The sequence below is a fragment of the Tinamus guttatus genome, unplaced genomic scaffold (genome assembly GCF_059628265.1).
Source record: "Tinamus guttatus ecotype Peru unplaced genomic scaffold, ASM5962826v1 Tinamus_guttatus_pri_ptg000351l, whole genome shotgun sequence".
NCBI classification, from domain to species: Eukaryota; Metazoa; Chordata; class Aves; order Tinamiformes; family Tinamidae; genus Tinamus; species Tinamus guttatus.
This window is the reverse complement of record NW_028288885.1, coordinates 856725-871367: the sequence shown is the minus strand read 5'-3', so window position 1 is coordinate 871367 and position 14643 is coordinate 856725. Positions and strand designations below refer to the sequence as shown.

The window sequence follows — 14643 nt, the reverse complement described above, 5'->3', positions numbered from 1 at the left end:
GAGCAAATTAATAAAACTAAGAGGTAACAGCCAAAACTGCAGTGGCACTACTCTCCAGCACAGAGTGGGCCAAAGAGCTTTCAGTTTGTTTTCCTTTCCACAGCATCCGAAGTTACAGTTGGTAATCCTCTAAACTCCTCTTATTAACTGAAAGTCCATTGCATATCAGCCCAAAGCAGCTAGAAAAGGTTTAGAGATCCTGTCTGAGTTGAACTGGAGGAATGCTTTCCAGAAGTGACAATTATGCATCTTAAAGATGACACCCTGCCTTTGAAGCTCTCTCTGACAGTCTGACAAATTGGCATTCAGCTGTATTCAAAACATAATGCAAAAAGTAATTGATTTTGGCCAATTTCTTCTCTTGGTTTGCTGACAGCATGGGTCTAATATTTCTGTTGGCAATAACAGCAGCAGGGGCTTTCATCAACACTATTCAGTGTAGACAGCTTGATATAATTTGTTAAATTTTGCACATAAGCTTTTGCCCTGGGTCTCAGTGGTCTATTAGTCACTAAAATAATGACATTGCACCACAATTTCATTGTGCCTGGGTAGGTTCTGCAATGTGTGCCTGTCTGTGTGGGCCTGCTCTGTCTGCCACGTCTCTGCATGACAGAAATTTTTAAAAATCAACAATGCAACTATGGTACTGGAAAGCTTAAGCCCAATACAGTCTTCTGAATTCTTCCCTGACTTAACAGGTACTGAAAATAGTACTTGAGTGCCTGTAAATTGTGTATTAATATATTTCGCAGAACTGGTTTACTGAAACATTTGCAACAATTTCACTATTTTACGTAAACTTTCAGCTCAAGACTATGTCTTCTTCTGTGCCCTCCTTAAGCTGTATGCTGATTTGAAAGAAGATTTTGATGAGCATTTACTTACCTAAAAACCTGTGTAGTGTAACCATATCTAACTGGAAATGGTGAATAAGTCCATGCACATTGAAGAGATGACAAAGCAATGTTACGAGACTGTTTCCTACAAACAGGAAGAAAAACGGTTAAGGTTCCTTTAACAGCGAGCAAATTACGTAGGTGTAGTGGCAAATCGGGCATGACTAAACATCTTGGTAGTTTTCTGCATCTCATGTGAGCTTGGATGATGCTCATGCATATACTCAAGAGTTGCTTATATAAGTTGCTTCCATACATAATCAAGACTGCCTGTCGATCTGCATCAATGGAAAGCAATTCTTGTGTCTAGATGCTGTAGAAGTCATGCTTACTATTTCATCGTGATACAGGGCGAATTGATACGCTGCCATCTGCAAATCTTACAATAGTATTGTTTGAGAACCATATCATCTTCATAATCCAAGCCTGCTTCCAGAAAATACAGAAAAGGAGAATGGCTTTTCTAGCACTTGCTAGCTGTATTGTATTAGTTTCAGCTAGGGTAAGATCAAACTTAGAATTTTTCTTTAGAAATTTTCTGTTACAATTTACTGGTAAGTCAGCAGTTCGTAATTAAAGCTTTTATTTTATTTTATACATGACTCTGCAAACATACGAATAATCCACATACGTACCACATGACAGGATCTGGCAATACTAACAGGCACAAAAGAAAATGAGTTGCATCATTCATAGCCTCATGTCTCACCTTGATGTTATGTGTGTGCCTTATATGAAATCAATACTGGCAACTGACAAAATTGAGCCTAACAGGTGTTACATGATCAGCGACGTGTATATTCAACATTTAGAAAAGCTTGCACTACGTCATTCAGTAGTAATGTTTCGAGAAATGTAAAAATGTATGATTTTTTAAAAAAGTAAAAAATCTTAACGTCATTTCCTAATTGCTGAATGACAGGATTCTTTTCTGCCCAAGGGATTTTATGCTGATTCACAATTGATTGATTATAGAGATCTGGACTGTGTTTCTAATAGGTATGTTTTAAAGTACCTCTAGAATTTCCAGGATAAAGGAAACTGAATAAACCCTTCACAATAAACAAGCAAAAAGTGACCATAACAAATGCAAGAGATTAGATTAACATAAAAAACATACTTTAAACGCTACACTATAGGTGTGAAAGTTCTGGAGAAAGCCTGGATATGTCCCAGGTTACCATTAACTATGCACAATTTTTCTTCAATAGTCTAAATAGAAAAAGCTAACCAAAGATAATTAATTAGGGATTTTTAGAACAGTCATATATGAGAATTCTTATAATAAAACTTGTTAAAAAATACTTACCATTTGTCAAACGGTCAAACAAGAAAATGTCAAAATCCCACATTCCCACTTTGGATAACATATGCTAGAAAACAAATATGAAAAGGCAAATGACTGGCATGTCACGCTGTAAAAGAGGCTTAAATTTTTATTCCACCTTATTCAGGCACAGAATTGATTGCTGCAGATTTGACCTTCTGTTCAGGAAAGCTACAAAGATGTATATGAAACATCAGGCTTCAGTATTGCTTGAAGTACTTCTTTTTCTTTTAACTGAGGAAGTGTTGAACTTGACAATAAAAAGACCTTCAATTAGAGTCAAAATGAAATATTCTGAAGAATATGCCATTTTAGGCACAGTTTTCATATTTGTCCTTCACATCAGAAAATGAATTCAGTATTTCTTTTACAATAAAGTATAATATAGATGACATGCATCAGTCAGGCCAATATTCATTATGTTTTGCTAAACAAAACAACACAGAAGAACAGCTTTTATAAACTTAGATACTTGGAATGTGCTTCTATGAAGTAACACGGAAGAATTTATCCTTACCGCCACAAGTAATGTTTTTGCAGCTATGCCAAGTTCAGTCAATAGACCAGGTCTGGACTAACTGTATGACTGATAATGGCAACTTCTGTGTGTTCATTCTGATTTCTTAATCTATATTCAGATCCATTCTGGAGTCCTAACTGATTTCTAACACCTGACTTGCAATATTCTATTGCAGAGAGTTAAAAATTGTCTGTGCAAGTAATCCTACACATGTCAGTGGTGTAATTTCTGTTAGAAAGTGTAATTCAGAGCATTTATAAGAGTTGTAAAATAAAAGAGCTATATTTGAGTATCATGAAGTTCTTTGCAGTGAACGTTCCTGTTTCCTAGTTTTGCCCTAATAGTTGCTAGGTATCAGTTGACAGAGTGCTGCAGGTTTTGCATGCACAAACTTAAATCCTGTGTCCAGGCTGCACTCATTTAATTCAGGAACTCAGTTAGGGATCCTTCATCATTTATTAAATCTAGATTATAATTTCAGTTAACAGTATCTGAAATGCTGAACAGCTTTCCCTTTTGCTTTGGGACTCAATTTTTAAGGCTATGACATAAAAGTCAGAAGAAGCCTACAGTATGTTTCGAGTGAGGCAGCTCAGATCATTTTTGGAAGATCAACCATGCACTTACTTATCTGAACACTGAAATAGAGCAGATGCTCTCTGGAGTATTGCTGGAAGAAATGCAGATGTGGAGACCTGTCTTTCTTACCCTTGCTTGCCCAAGGTAGTCCTCATCCAGTAAGTACAGAGAGGCTTGTGGTACAATTCCACGCAGTAACCGGGATGCATGGAAATACCTCTGAAAACTTAACAGTCTTTTCACCTTTTTCTTTGTGCCAATTTCCCCTGAGAGCGTTGTATCTGTGGAAAACAATTGGCAGAGAAACCATGAAGCCCAGTATCATAGACGATGTTCTCGATTATTTAAGCAGCAAAGTTACAAAACCTTTAAATAATACAAAAAAAGAGAGAGAAAAAAAGTAATTCTTCTCGTTAATCCTCAGAAAAGAGCAACATTCTGAATGTTGAATCCCTACAGACAAATTCCTACAAATATATTTGTTTAGCTCCAGAAGCAAATATGTTCCACTAAATAGAGCAGTAGTTTAGGATTTGGAATAGCTGAGTTCGAGACACTGCCTGCTATAGACATCTAATATAATCTTAGGTAAGTCATCTAGGGTACAATTTATCACCTAGCTTTACCTGTCTAGATGGAGCCTAAAGTTAGGTTTGGGAAACTTGCTCTTAGCCCTCTGTGCCTCAGTTCCCTGTCTCTAAAACAGAATATAGCAGTACCTTGGGAGTGTCCCTAAAATCAGTTAAAATTGTGTCATACTAGCATACAACATAATCATGCAAACAGTGACTTGAACCTTACTGGAAACATAGCAGGAAGACTGGGAAAAGTAAGTATTTTTTATTTTAATGCTTATGGAAAATGGGTATGTTAAAACTGAGGTGCAGTGAGAGGAAGGTGAAGAGGATGAAGCAGAAATCATCCTCTACACGGATGTCTGAACCTCTAGACCTTCTGAATAGTCTCTCATACCATGCAACAGCAGAGTTAATGTACAGTTTTAGACAGTAAAGGAGACAAAGTGCACACACACATCCGTGCTATCGAGCCAGGAGCACGAGTGGCCCATTGTGAATGGACAGTGGAATTATTAATTTTTTTGTGGTCTGTAATAACATTATAAACCCCTCGCTGGCATGCACGGTGCAGTCTCCTCCCAACAGCTGCTGCGTGTAAGTTAACAGCACTTCTTTATATGGGGTGGTTTCCAAGAGGACACTGATTGCCTTATGCACAGCTTTGGCAATACAGGATCTGCTCTCACCATAAATTAGTAAAAGCAAAAAGGATGAGACTTCAAAATACAGATTCAAAGCACAAACGTGTAACCATTTTGGAAGAAAACACTAAAGAAAAAAGAAGGAAAATAGGTTAGTGATCCTATCGTATAGTCTGCAATTCTTCCTTCCTAGTAAGGGACATTACAAAAGGCGGCAGTATTTCAGTTCTCCAGTTAGAAAAAGAAATATAAAAAGCAAACACGGGCATTTTTCGTTACGAATAGAATATGTTACTTTTCATCTCCCTAATGCTGTATTACGAGAGGAAAGATAAAAGTAAAAATATATACATATAGTTTTATAGAGTGACTAAATTAGTACTTAAGAGTCATTAAATGACTCTATTATTAGTAAGAGAAATATGTGGGCTTCCTAAAGCTGACTGTGACTTAGCTCACTCATCTGAACTTTTAACAGAACTTCAGGTACAGTTGAGATGTCTTTATATTCTAGTCTGGTATATGTTTTGGAAGACAGGACAGAAGTAAGTTGTCAGAAGGTAGTAAGATCCTACTTATTTTACTCATAAGAAGAACCTTGTAAGAAATTGGAGGTCAAACACTGCTTGGGGAAGAGAAATGGTTGCTTGAGATAAAAAGCTGCCTAGTAATTCACTGAATTTCTTGTCTAAACAGCTAGGGAAAAATAGCTGTGGACTGAAGATTCCTCTGCTTCTTCTGCTTTTTCATTTAATGTATATGCTGGGAATTTGTTCTGCTATGAGATTAAATTTCATGCTATGAAATTATATCAAAAAATCATAAATTAAAATATGACTTTGTTGTTTTCAATGATATTACTGTTTTGACAGTTTTTTTTTTTTGAAAGAGAGAAATCAATAGGTTTTTCAGAACTGTTGATGCTTCAGTGTTTGGTTCCTCCAACAGCAGATGTGTGAGGTCCTTCTGTAGCACATCTTCCTTGTGTAACCCAACAGCTATCAAACATCACAACTACCAAGTGACACAAGTCAATCACAGCAAAAAAACAACATACTCATGGACTGAATACGAAGAAATATCTTTTTTCTTTCTCAGACCTGTAAGTCAGAAGCTCTTATTGGGCCCAAATACTTTATAGCCCAAATACCCCACAGAGTTTTAATAATACAACAGGCAGAAAATAATTTTATCATGACTTAAAGAGCCATGTGTTTTCAAGAAAGCAAACAGTAACAATGTCACTACTGTACCAGCCTGAGGACTTGATTTTCATTTATGATGTGCCAGCACCTGCCTTAATTCTCTCACACATTTTAAAAGTTGGAACAATTTCATGGCCTATTGAAGGAGTGACTAGTAAGTGCTAACAGCTATCCAGTGACAGCGATGTGTGGAAGAACTGGTAGACTAATTCTGCATTTCTTTTCTCTTTATAGCGCTAAGAAGTTGCAGGCATTCAGTTCTAATTCCCAGATACCAAAGCACTCTTAAAATTAATTCACTTATTAAAATTTCGCCAGCTTCTCTTGACTCCCCAACTTTCCAAATTCCATCTTTGCTCCCAAACTATCCCTGCTTTCAGGTAACAGGGTTAAATTTTAAAGCACCTAACACTTCCCCTTTGTGCACTAAAATTGAACAGTTGCTGCAACTATTTTTTATCTAAGTTTCTATCTGGCTTTTCAGCCAGACACAGATGACTGAAATTACCACCTACATTCCTCCAATTGGTCTTTAAAATTCACGTGTGGGATTCCTGTGGGTAAACTAAAAGTGAAAGCTGGGCATGTAACTCCCATGAGCAGCAGTAAATTTATTTTGAAGTGGGTATTTTACTCTGTGGATTACCAGACCGTTTCAGTAGCACAGATAATAGTTAACCACACCACAAACACATCAGACTGAAATGTCTGAATCATAAATGATTTTGGAGTAAGAAGCACATTTTGTGGATTGAACCATTATGTTCATTGCTGTTGGTGTGCCATATTGCTTCAAATACTTAACTGCCACGGATCTCAAGTGAAGTTTAATAACTGGACTGACAAAAGACTTTTTTCTGCAGACAAGCAATTTATCACAATATATTAAGCAAACATTACTCACAATAATCCATTGCCCTGTATTTTCATTCTTATAAGAAGGAATTCATAATGTAGATAAAGAATGCTAGGAAGTGAATTTTCAAAACGAGGCCCTTAACAGGACTGTCCAAATCCCATACTGCAATCTATCCATGTGCAAACTCTGAATATTGTTTGAAACCTGTTAAATCCAGGTTCTTCTACTTCATTTCAGCCATGAGAGATTTGTCTACAACATATCTAATTTGCCAACTCAATTAAACATTTGTGATGTCCTTTAGCTTATTATACCATCCTCAAGAGTATGCCTCATCTTGATGGTGTCTTGCATAAAATCGGACTAAGATTCTGCCCCTCTCCTGCCCCAAATGCACCAAATTCAGTAACAGTTTTTATTTCCATTTCCCATGCTGAACAAGAAAGAAAACCCCAACAGTATGAAACTGAGAGAAAAAGAAGATGCCTGAATAATAACAAGAGCCCAAAACGAAGCTGCTCAGAACAAATGCTCAAATTCTGTCCTATGTCAGTAGTCATATCAGAATCTCCCAATAACAAAGACCTATTCCTCGCACGTGGGAGTCAGTAGCTCATACAAATATGCAAAATCAATATGCAGCTTTAATATTAAATAAATGGTTTATGTGAGTAGCTTTTACACTGTGTATGCCACTTCTTTACTGACAACTTTAAATGTTAATTTAACTTTATCTGTAAAATTTTGATGAAGACACCTTTGGAACACAATGGATTATTGATAACCATTTCTACTTAGAATAAAATGAATTACAAGAAAAATAATCAAAAATATCTTTGAAGATATCACTGAACTTCAATCTTAGAAATATGCATACTAAATTTAATGCTATATTATCTAGTTAAGGGAATCAAGCTGCAAAGCTCATGTGGGAAATATTTAGTAATTATGTGCAATTTTGAAATGAGCTTCAAAGATGAGTAAGAATATCTTTTGATTATACCCATAAAAACTCCCTTGAAAACTGTGCTTATCTTCCATAATTGTGGCAACTTCTGAATACTCTGTTTACCTACAACAGCATCAGCCGTATCTCTTAAAGATGCGCATCTTCTTACCGTATGGAGTTACTGCCCAACACAGTAGCCTTTATTTTGTATACTGCACGAAGTTATTGTATAAGTTACACACCTGCATCCACAGGAGCATCCCAAAAAAGCACTCCCAGTAAAGTTTAACGTCTACCTCCAAAGACACAGGTCACTCAAGCTAAAGGAAACATGTACTTGAAGGCAGCACAAGTATTTTCTATTGGGCCACTGCATTTTAACATCATGGATATACACTGTCAGATCATGGTTTGGATACTGCCTATGACCCACTGGTGGTTAATGAGTTATAGGAATGAATGGTTTTGTCCTTGCTCCTGTCAAAGAGCCTCCAGTTAAGCAAATATGCTTGCCTTCCTTAACATGATATATGGATCTACGCTCACTATCCCCACACCCTCCCTTCCTGCTTCCAGGGTGGGAGGTTTCCCGCACTAGGAACGGCTCCCAGTTTTCCTTCAGATTTCCCTTGCACACTGCTGTGCCAGCATGTGCCCACATGCAGCGCTGGTACAATAATTACGGAGGCTCTGCTAACAGTGGTTAGCATTCAGAAACCATCACATAAATCACATTTGTACAAGGATGTACTTAGCTCTGCACCAGACATCCATTACACTGTTATTGTTCTCTTAAAGTAAACAAACTCAGTTAGGCATTCAAATGAGGCCTGTGAGTTTTCCTTCACGGCATCCTTTTTTTATTTTATTGCGCTTCAGCGTGCAATAAAAACAGGTCATTCGGCTGCATAAGTAGATAACAACAGGTTTATTAATTTTCCAGAAGCTAACTGATTCAGAAGCAGGAAATGTTTTTGCTATTCTTCCCACAAAAGGATGCAGAACAAACCCAACTCGTATAAATCAGGTCTTTAAACACCTGCCTTACACGCAAACAGTTGACAACACCCTCTCCCCATCTTCTGAGGGTGTAAAGACTTGCTGGGCTCATCCACAGCTCTTCAAAGAAAAGCCCAAAGAATCAGACACGATTGGCAAAGCAGCGCTGGAAGATAACGTGAGAGCTTCGAACTGGCAACGGAAGAAAAGTCACTGTCCAGTTTGTAAACAGAGAGGCCTCTAGGAAGCAATTTGATCCTGATCCTATATGTGATGGGGGCAATTTCCTGCGCTGCTTCCTGTTTTGACAACTGACTGCAAAGCTTTTATTTAAAAGCTCTGGCTATATTTGACTAATAAGGAATAATGGGCGTTTGCCAGTAGGTTTTTTGTTTTTCTTTTCTCTCTCTCTCTTTTTTTTTTCTCTGTCAATTCATGCCAGACATTTAAATTTAGATTTTAGACACCCTTTACTAAAGTCTTGTTTGGCATACTCATTGCATGACTTGGTGGCTAAATTTCTTTTATAAAGTGCTGTGTCTTCTTGATAGCTACTTTCTTTGCAAATTTATCATATTACCCAAAAGACAACAGCCACAAGAAAAAGGACATCTGAATTGGTACAAGTAAAAACAATTAACCCCAAGCATGATATTTCATATTTGAATTTCTGAGAAGGTAACCTGGAAGATGTACAGGTAACCTCTCCTCTCTCTTGTGTCCTAGTCTTTCCTGTTCCCCTAAACTTTGAAGTTCAAAAAATTTCTGTGATATGTCTCAGACAGCAGCAGCAGCACACATAGATTTTCAAAGATTTTGAAAGACTAAGTAAGAATGATGTTTTAGGGGCAAGTATCCTGCCCATGTGTTTGCAACTACTGTAATATAAATGTCAATTATACCAATATTCACAATACATAAATGCAGCTGAGTAACAAATCAGTAGAAATAATTTCATTCGTCATCTTCTTGCTGTCAATTAATACACAAATCTCAGTATACCAAAACTTTACATAAGTGTAAACAATTGTTGTAAACAAACATTGTTTACAAGAAGAATTGTTCTTCATTCCTTCACTTTTGAGAATACTCATACTAAAGGTCAAGTGCTTTCCATTTGGCTAGGATTGTCTATATGGGTGACAAATGTATTATTTTCTTTGAACACATGAACATAATTCTTTCAGCTGGGAAGAGTCTGTGAGAAAGAGTGGGGCTTTCAACACAACAGAGAAAAGTAAAAGTTAGCAGAATGGAAAGCTTTAAAATATTCAATTTTGAGTCAAGACCCCATTTTTAACTAGATGCACAATTCCGATACAGAATCCTGTTTGCAAACAAGATGCTTGTATGCTTCTTTGGCACAGATTCTGGGGCACTAACTTGCCAGGTCACTTACTGTGGGGCATCCTCCTCTTTTTGAACAATATCCTGGAAGTGACAGTGACTTAAAGCAGGCTGGTTTCCAGATCACCAGGTTCACCTATAATTGTTGGCATCTTGAAAAATACTAGTCACGCAGTTTCCCTGCCTTCCAAACATATTTTGAGACTGTCCGAAAGAGACTACAGAACTTAAGAAGAACTACGGAGATACTGAATTATCCCATTATACTAAATTCTGGAGATGCACGGGTTTCAAAGGCTAATTAAGTAATGGAATACTAGCCTTGGTAGCAGGAAAGGGAAGAGATTCAAAGCTAAATATAAGATGCATTTAGATTAGTTTCTTTTTACATTTTTAAGCCTTTATTGGCTGTCATCTTTACACAAACAAACATTTTGGCATCCTTTAATAAGCCTTCTACAAGCTATTAGGAAACATGTTGTGCTCCTTTTCACCACACGGTTTGTGTTATTTCACTACGAACCTTCACTTTGCCGCTTCAGTCCCTGTGCGGTGGAACAGTCAGGATCTTTTTCCTATGACTGCAGATGTTCTATAGCTGATTATAGTTTCTCTAACAGGAAATGGTACATTCCCTCCCCCTTCATTCCCCTGGAGAAAAAGCAACATAACCTGTAATAACAGCAAGTCCAACTTTCATTTATCATCTTAATGATCCCTTCTCCTTGTTCTTTCTTTTCCTCTGGTCATATGGAAAGTGTCCTCAGTGTTATCTTCAGTACGCCCTTTCCCTTTGCTAATCAGGGAAAAGAAGGTGGGGTGGCAGAAGGAGACACTCATTTGGAAGCCTTTAAAGGGACACTCTCTGCTGACTTGATCCCAGCTCTGCCCCACAGAAGTGAACGCCTTACAGACGTGCACACTTGTGTCACTGCTCGCCGGGACGCTGTGCGTGTGGCACAGCTGCCTCTCTCCTTGCTCTGCTCGCTCTCAGCAGTTCTCCTGAAGCACGTGCATGCCAAACTAATGCATTTTGTTAGCATGTGAAAAACACATACGTGAATCAGCTTCACATTCCGCCTTTCATTTTCTACAAGCAACCAAGAGCTGAAGCTACTCTAGGAGCATGAATGGCAGTAAGTAGAATATACTTCTCAATCTACCTTTTCATTAAATAATACAGAATGCTTAAAACACACACATAAGCACCCAACCCTTCTAAACAGCTGTCTTATAAATGAAAGTAGAGGGGAGGGAAAAAAAAACAGACCACCTTCCAGTGACAGGAAGGACTTTGAGATTATAGTGAAGTATTACTAGAAAACAGAACCATCTTTGTGCTGAAACATTATTAAGAGAACTCCAATTCCTTTTTCTTGAATAAGAAATTGTAAGCCAGATTCACTTTTGGAAATATTCTTGTCATTCAAACCCAACACAGGCCTAACCAGATTAAACGGTCTGTGTGTCCTTGGGATGCTGATGAGTATCTTTTGGATGTACTTATCCAGGAGGAACTAAATAAGGTATTATGTAGAAATGATGCAGCCCTCGTAAGATCTTTCCCTTTCGAATTTAATAACCATCTGGGACTTTGGTCTCATTTCTATAGGCTGGGCTGGGATCTGAGTAATCCAATGAGTCCTTGAAACTTCCTCACAAGACTTGTTGTGTCCTAATGTAACCTGGGTCAGAAATATCTAAAAGGCATCTCTCACTCCCACTTCTTTTCCTAGCCAAAGGCAACAAAACAAGACAGTTAACCCAACCTTTTTAACCTCACGCATTTGGCTTCAGGTTACTTGATAGTTCAATTTTGGGTTGGTGGCTGTGGTTAGGTTTTATTTTCCCTGGAGATGGGCCCTACCTGAAAGCTTTGGAGTTGCTCAAAATCCAAAACCAAAATTGAATGTAAATTTTGCAAATGGATCTTTTTGTAGACAGGCAGAAACCACAGATTCAGAAGTCCACAGACTTTGATTCTTTGAGGAGACTTCATTATCCTTCCTTACTGATCCTGACAATGCTTTTCATTTTATCATTATCTATCTAATTCTTCCCATGACTGCAAAGCACCACTTTACGCCCAAACCAACTAACCGAAAAATAGCTTTCTTGACCCAAATCAGACAGCAAGTCAAGGACAGAGACTAAGTAGAACATCACAGTATTACTGTATATCACTTCCTATAACTAAAACCATATATTGTTTATGTGAATTTAATTTTCTGAGCTAAACTTACAGCATATTTTTTCAGACTTAACTTCTGCATGCATGCTAATAGATCTTAATGCACAGAGTAAAGTAGTTACTACAGCTTTGTGGTATCGATGAACATATTTTGACCTTTCAGGTATTCTTAGTTACCCCAGAGATCCGAGATTGTACATATGTGTTGTGCAAGATGTCATAAAACGAAGTTTTCTTTGAGTCTGACTATAACTAAAGTAACACTATTTTGGTGTAGAGACTCCATTTTGCTTGGTTGAGTAGACCGTATACTTTTATATTTACTGCAGAAGCCTTACTGAAAACACATAGGTGCAAAATAATTAAAGTAATGGGACTACCACTATTATGACGAAAGCAAGATACTCCCAATGCAGAAATTTTCAGGACAAGCTAAGAGTGTAAACAGAAATAATTCTAATTCTATTCTTCTATGACAGCAGTATTTATATATGGTCAATTAGAGACTATTAATTCTGTAATTTGGAAACAAAAATTCAATACAAAGAAGGCAGGAACAGAAAAACGAGCATGTAACTCTTAAGAGTCTCCTTGTTCTGTGTCTGAAAGCTTCACAAGCAAGGTTGTAAATGAAATCCCATATGTAACCTACGCTATTTGGTTACTCTATACTGTTTAATCTATAGAACACAGGACTCAATAAAATTGGACCAGATTGAGGTCTTCTTGGTTATTGCTGTATGCCCATTTTTCATTCTAGATTTATCCCTCAAACTTTTAGTTAATGCAATGAAGAAATGTACCGTCTTGGTCACCATCATAACTCACCATGGGATAATGAAACTTGTTTTAATCACTGCATATTAGTCACTGGAGGGATCCGGTTCAGTGACTCATTGAACAACTTGGTCAATCAGAGAATTAAATTACTGCGGCCTTACTACTAAGACCCTTTATTTCCAAAATCCACAAAGGAAAATTGGATGAAGTTAATTTTCACAGTATAAGTGTTTCAAAATCTAAATCATTACACTTCACATATTCAAATTAACTACTCTTCTGTACTGGTAATGCATAAAGGTTAATTTAATTTATAGAAATGCAAAAGTGCCAATAAACTGCCATCATTAATTTCAGCTTGCGTTAGTCTCAGTTATAAACTTGATCTACCGAGTTTAGAGTCAAACTTTCCGAAGATTTGTGACTTTTTGGTTTGGAATCAGTCTTATACCATTTATACATGTTGCCCTACAGCACTTAAGACTTCGTTTTTTCATCATATTACTCATTCTGGAAAATAGAGTTTCCCAATGTTAAATCACTTTTTTTTTTCTTTTTTTTTTTTTTTTTTTAAATAGAATGACACTCACTCATCTTCTTTCCACTGTTCCCATTTTAAGGAATGTCTTATTTGCGAAAGGAGAATAGTCTTTCCCATTTTTTCCTTTCAATCTCTGAGACTGTGCAAAACTTGTACCTTTCAGTTTAGAAGACATTTGTAAACTTGAATAGTTGCTCATGATTGCTGTAGTTATCATGGGGCTTTGGGTCTGCCATCTTTGGCTTATTTTTTCTGAGGTCTGCTTGTAGCCATCATCAGGAGCAAATGGTCCTCTTGTCTTTATTATGGCAGGAGGGGAAAAGGGACAGCTTGCGTCTTGCAGTTCTTAACACTGGGCTGGCTAATGTCACCTGCTTTCCTGAAGAGGGGAGCTGCTACGTAGCTGGAGCACTGCGTTCATACCAGCTACAGGAATGAGCCTCTGGCCAGCAATGCAGGTCTCCACAAGTTGCAGGGACAAGGAGACAAATGTGCCCTCCTAGCAAGACAGAAACTAGGAGTCCATGGTGAAGAGGATGTATTTTACATTTAATTTTGCATTCTAGAATTGCGTCCTACTTCCAAAAGTCACCAGTTACAGCTCAAGAATAGTTTGCAACTATGTAGCAAAAAGACAGGAAGATGTTAAAGCCTCACATTTCCTCCAGATAGTATCCTGCAAAATCCTCATGGCCTTGACAACGTGGTACTCACAAAGTGAAAGAACTCGCACTAAATTTCTATATATCACAGACAGGGTATGGAGGAATGTTTAGACGGCATCACAGACATTAGCTCAAACGACAAGAAGCTGACACTAATCCAGTTGGCTTTGATTATGTCTATAAAGGATTCCATTTTCAGAAACAGGAATCCAATCCAAAAAGACTTAACGGTGTCTTTAATTACGCAGTGACGTTACTACAGGAATCCGGGGTGGGGGGAAGGAAAAAAAAAAAAAAAAAAAAAAGATAAAAAGATATGGTCTACTCAATATTAACCAATACAAGCCAATTTACTAGCTTGACTGAAATTAGAAGTCAAACATGTTAAAAGAGTTATATTTAAGCAATGTTGTCGCCAGTAAACAACAATATCCTGAAATTTTAAGGAAAATGCTTTTACTTATTTTGAAAAATGGTGGTATTGTATTTGGAATAACATTTCAGATGGTATATCAGATGGCATTATCAAATGGAACTATTTAAGTTCCATTTGTCTGAATCAG

General features: G+C 37.3%; 1 protein-coding gene across 2 annotated transcripts in view; it reads right to left on the bottom strand.

Moving 5' to 3' along the window:
* The window catches only part of PDE7B (phosphodiesterase 7B), a 169616-nt gene that overhangs the window by 18939 nt on the left and 136034 nt on the right, over positions 1-14643 (bottom strand). For both annotated transcript variants that reach the window (XM_088529870.1, XM_088529869.1), the window contains 3 exons: positions 3455-3606; positions 2209-2272; positions 889-984 (listed from right to left, as the gene is read on the bottom strand). In XM_088529870.1, coding sequence (XP_088385996.1) covers positions 889-984; positions 2209-2272; positions 3455-3606 — 312 coding nt within the window. The remainder of the gene's footprint in view (positions 1-888; positions 985-2208; positions 2273-3454; positions 3607-14643) is intronic.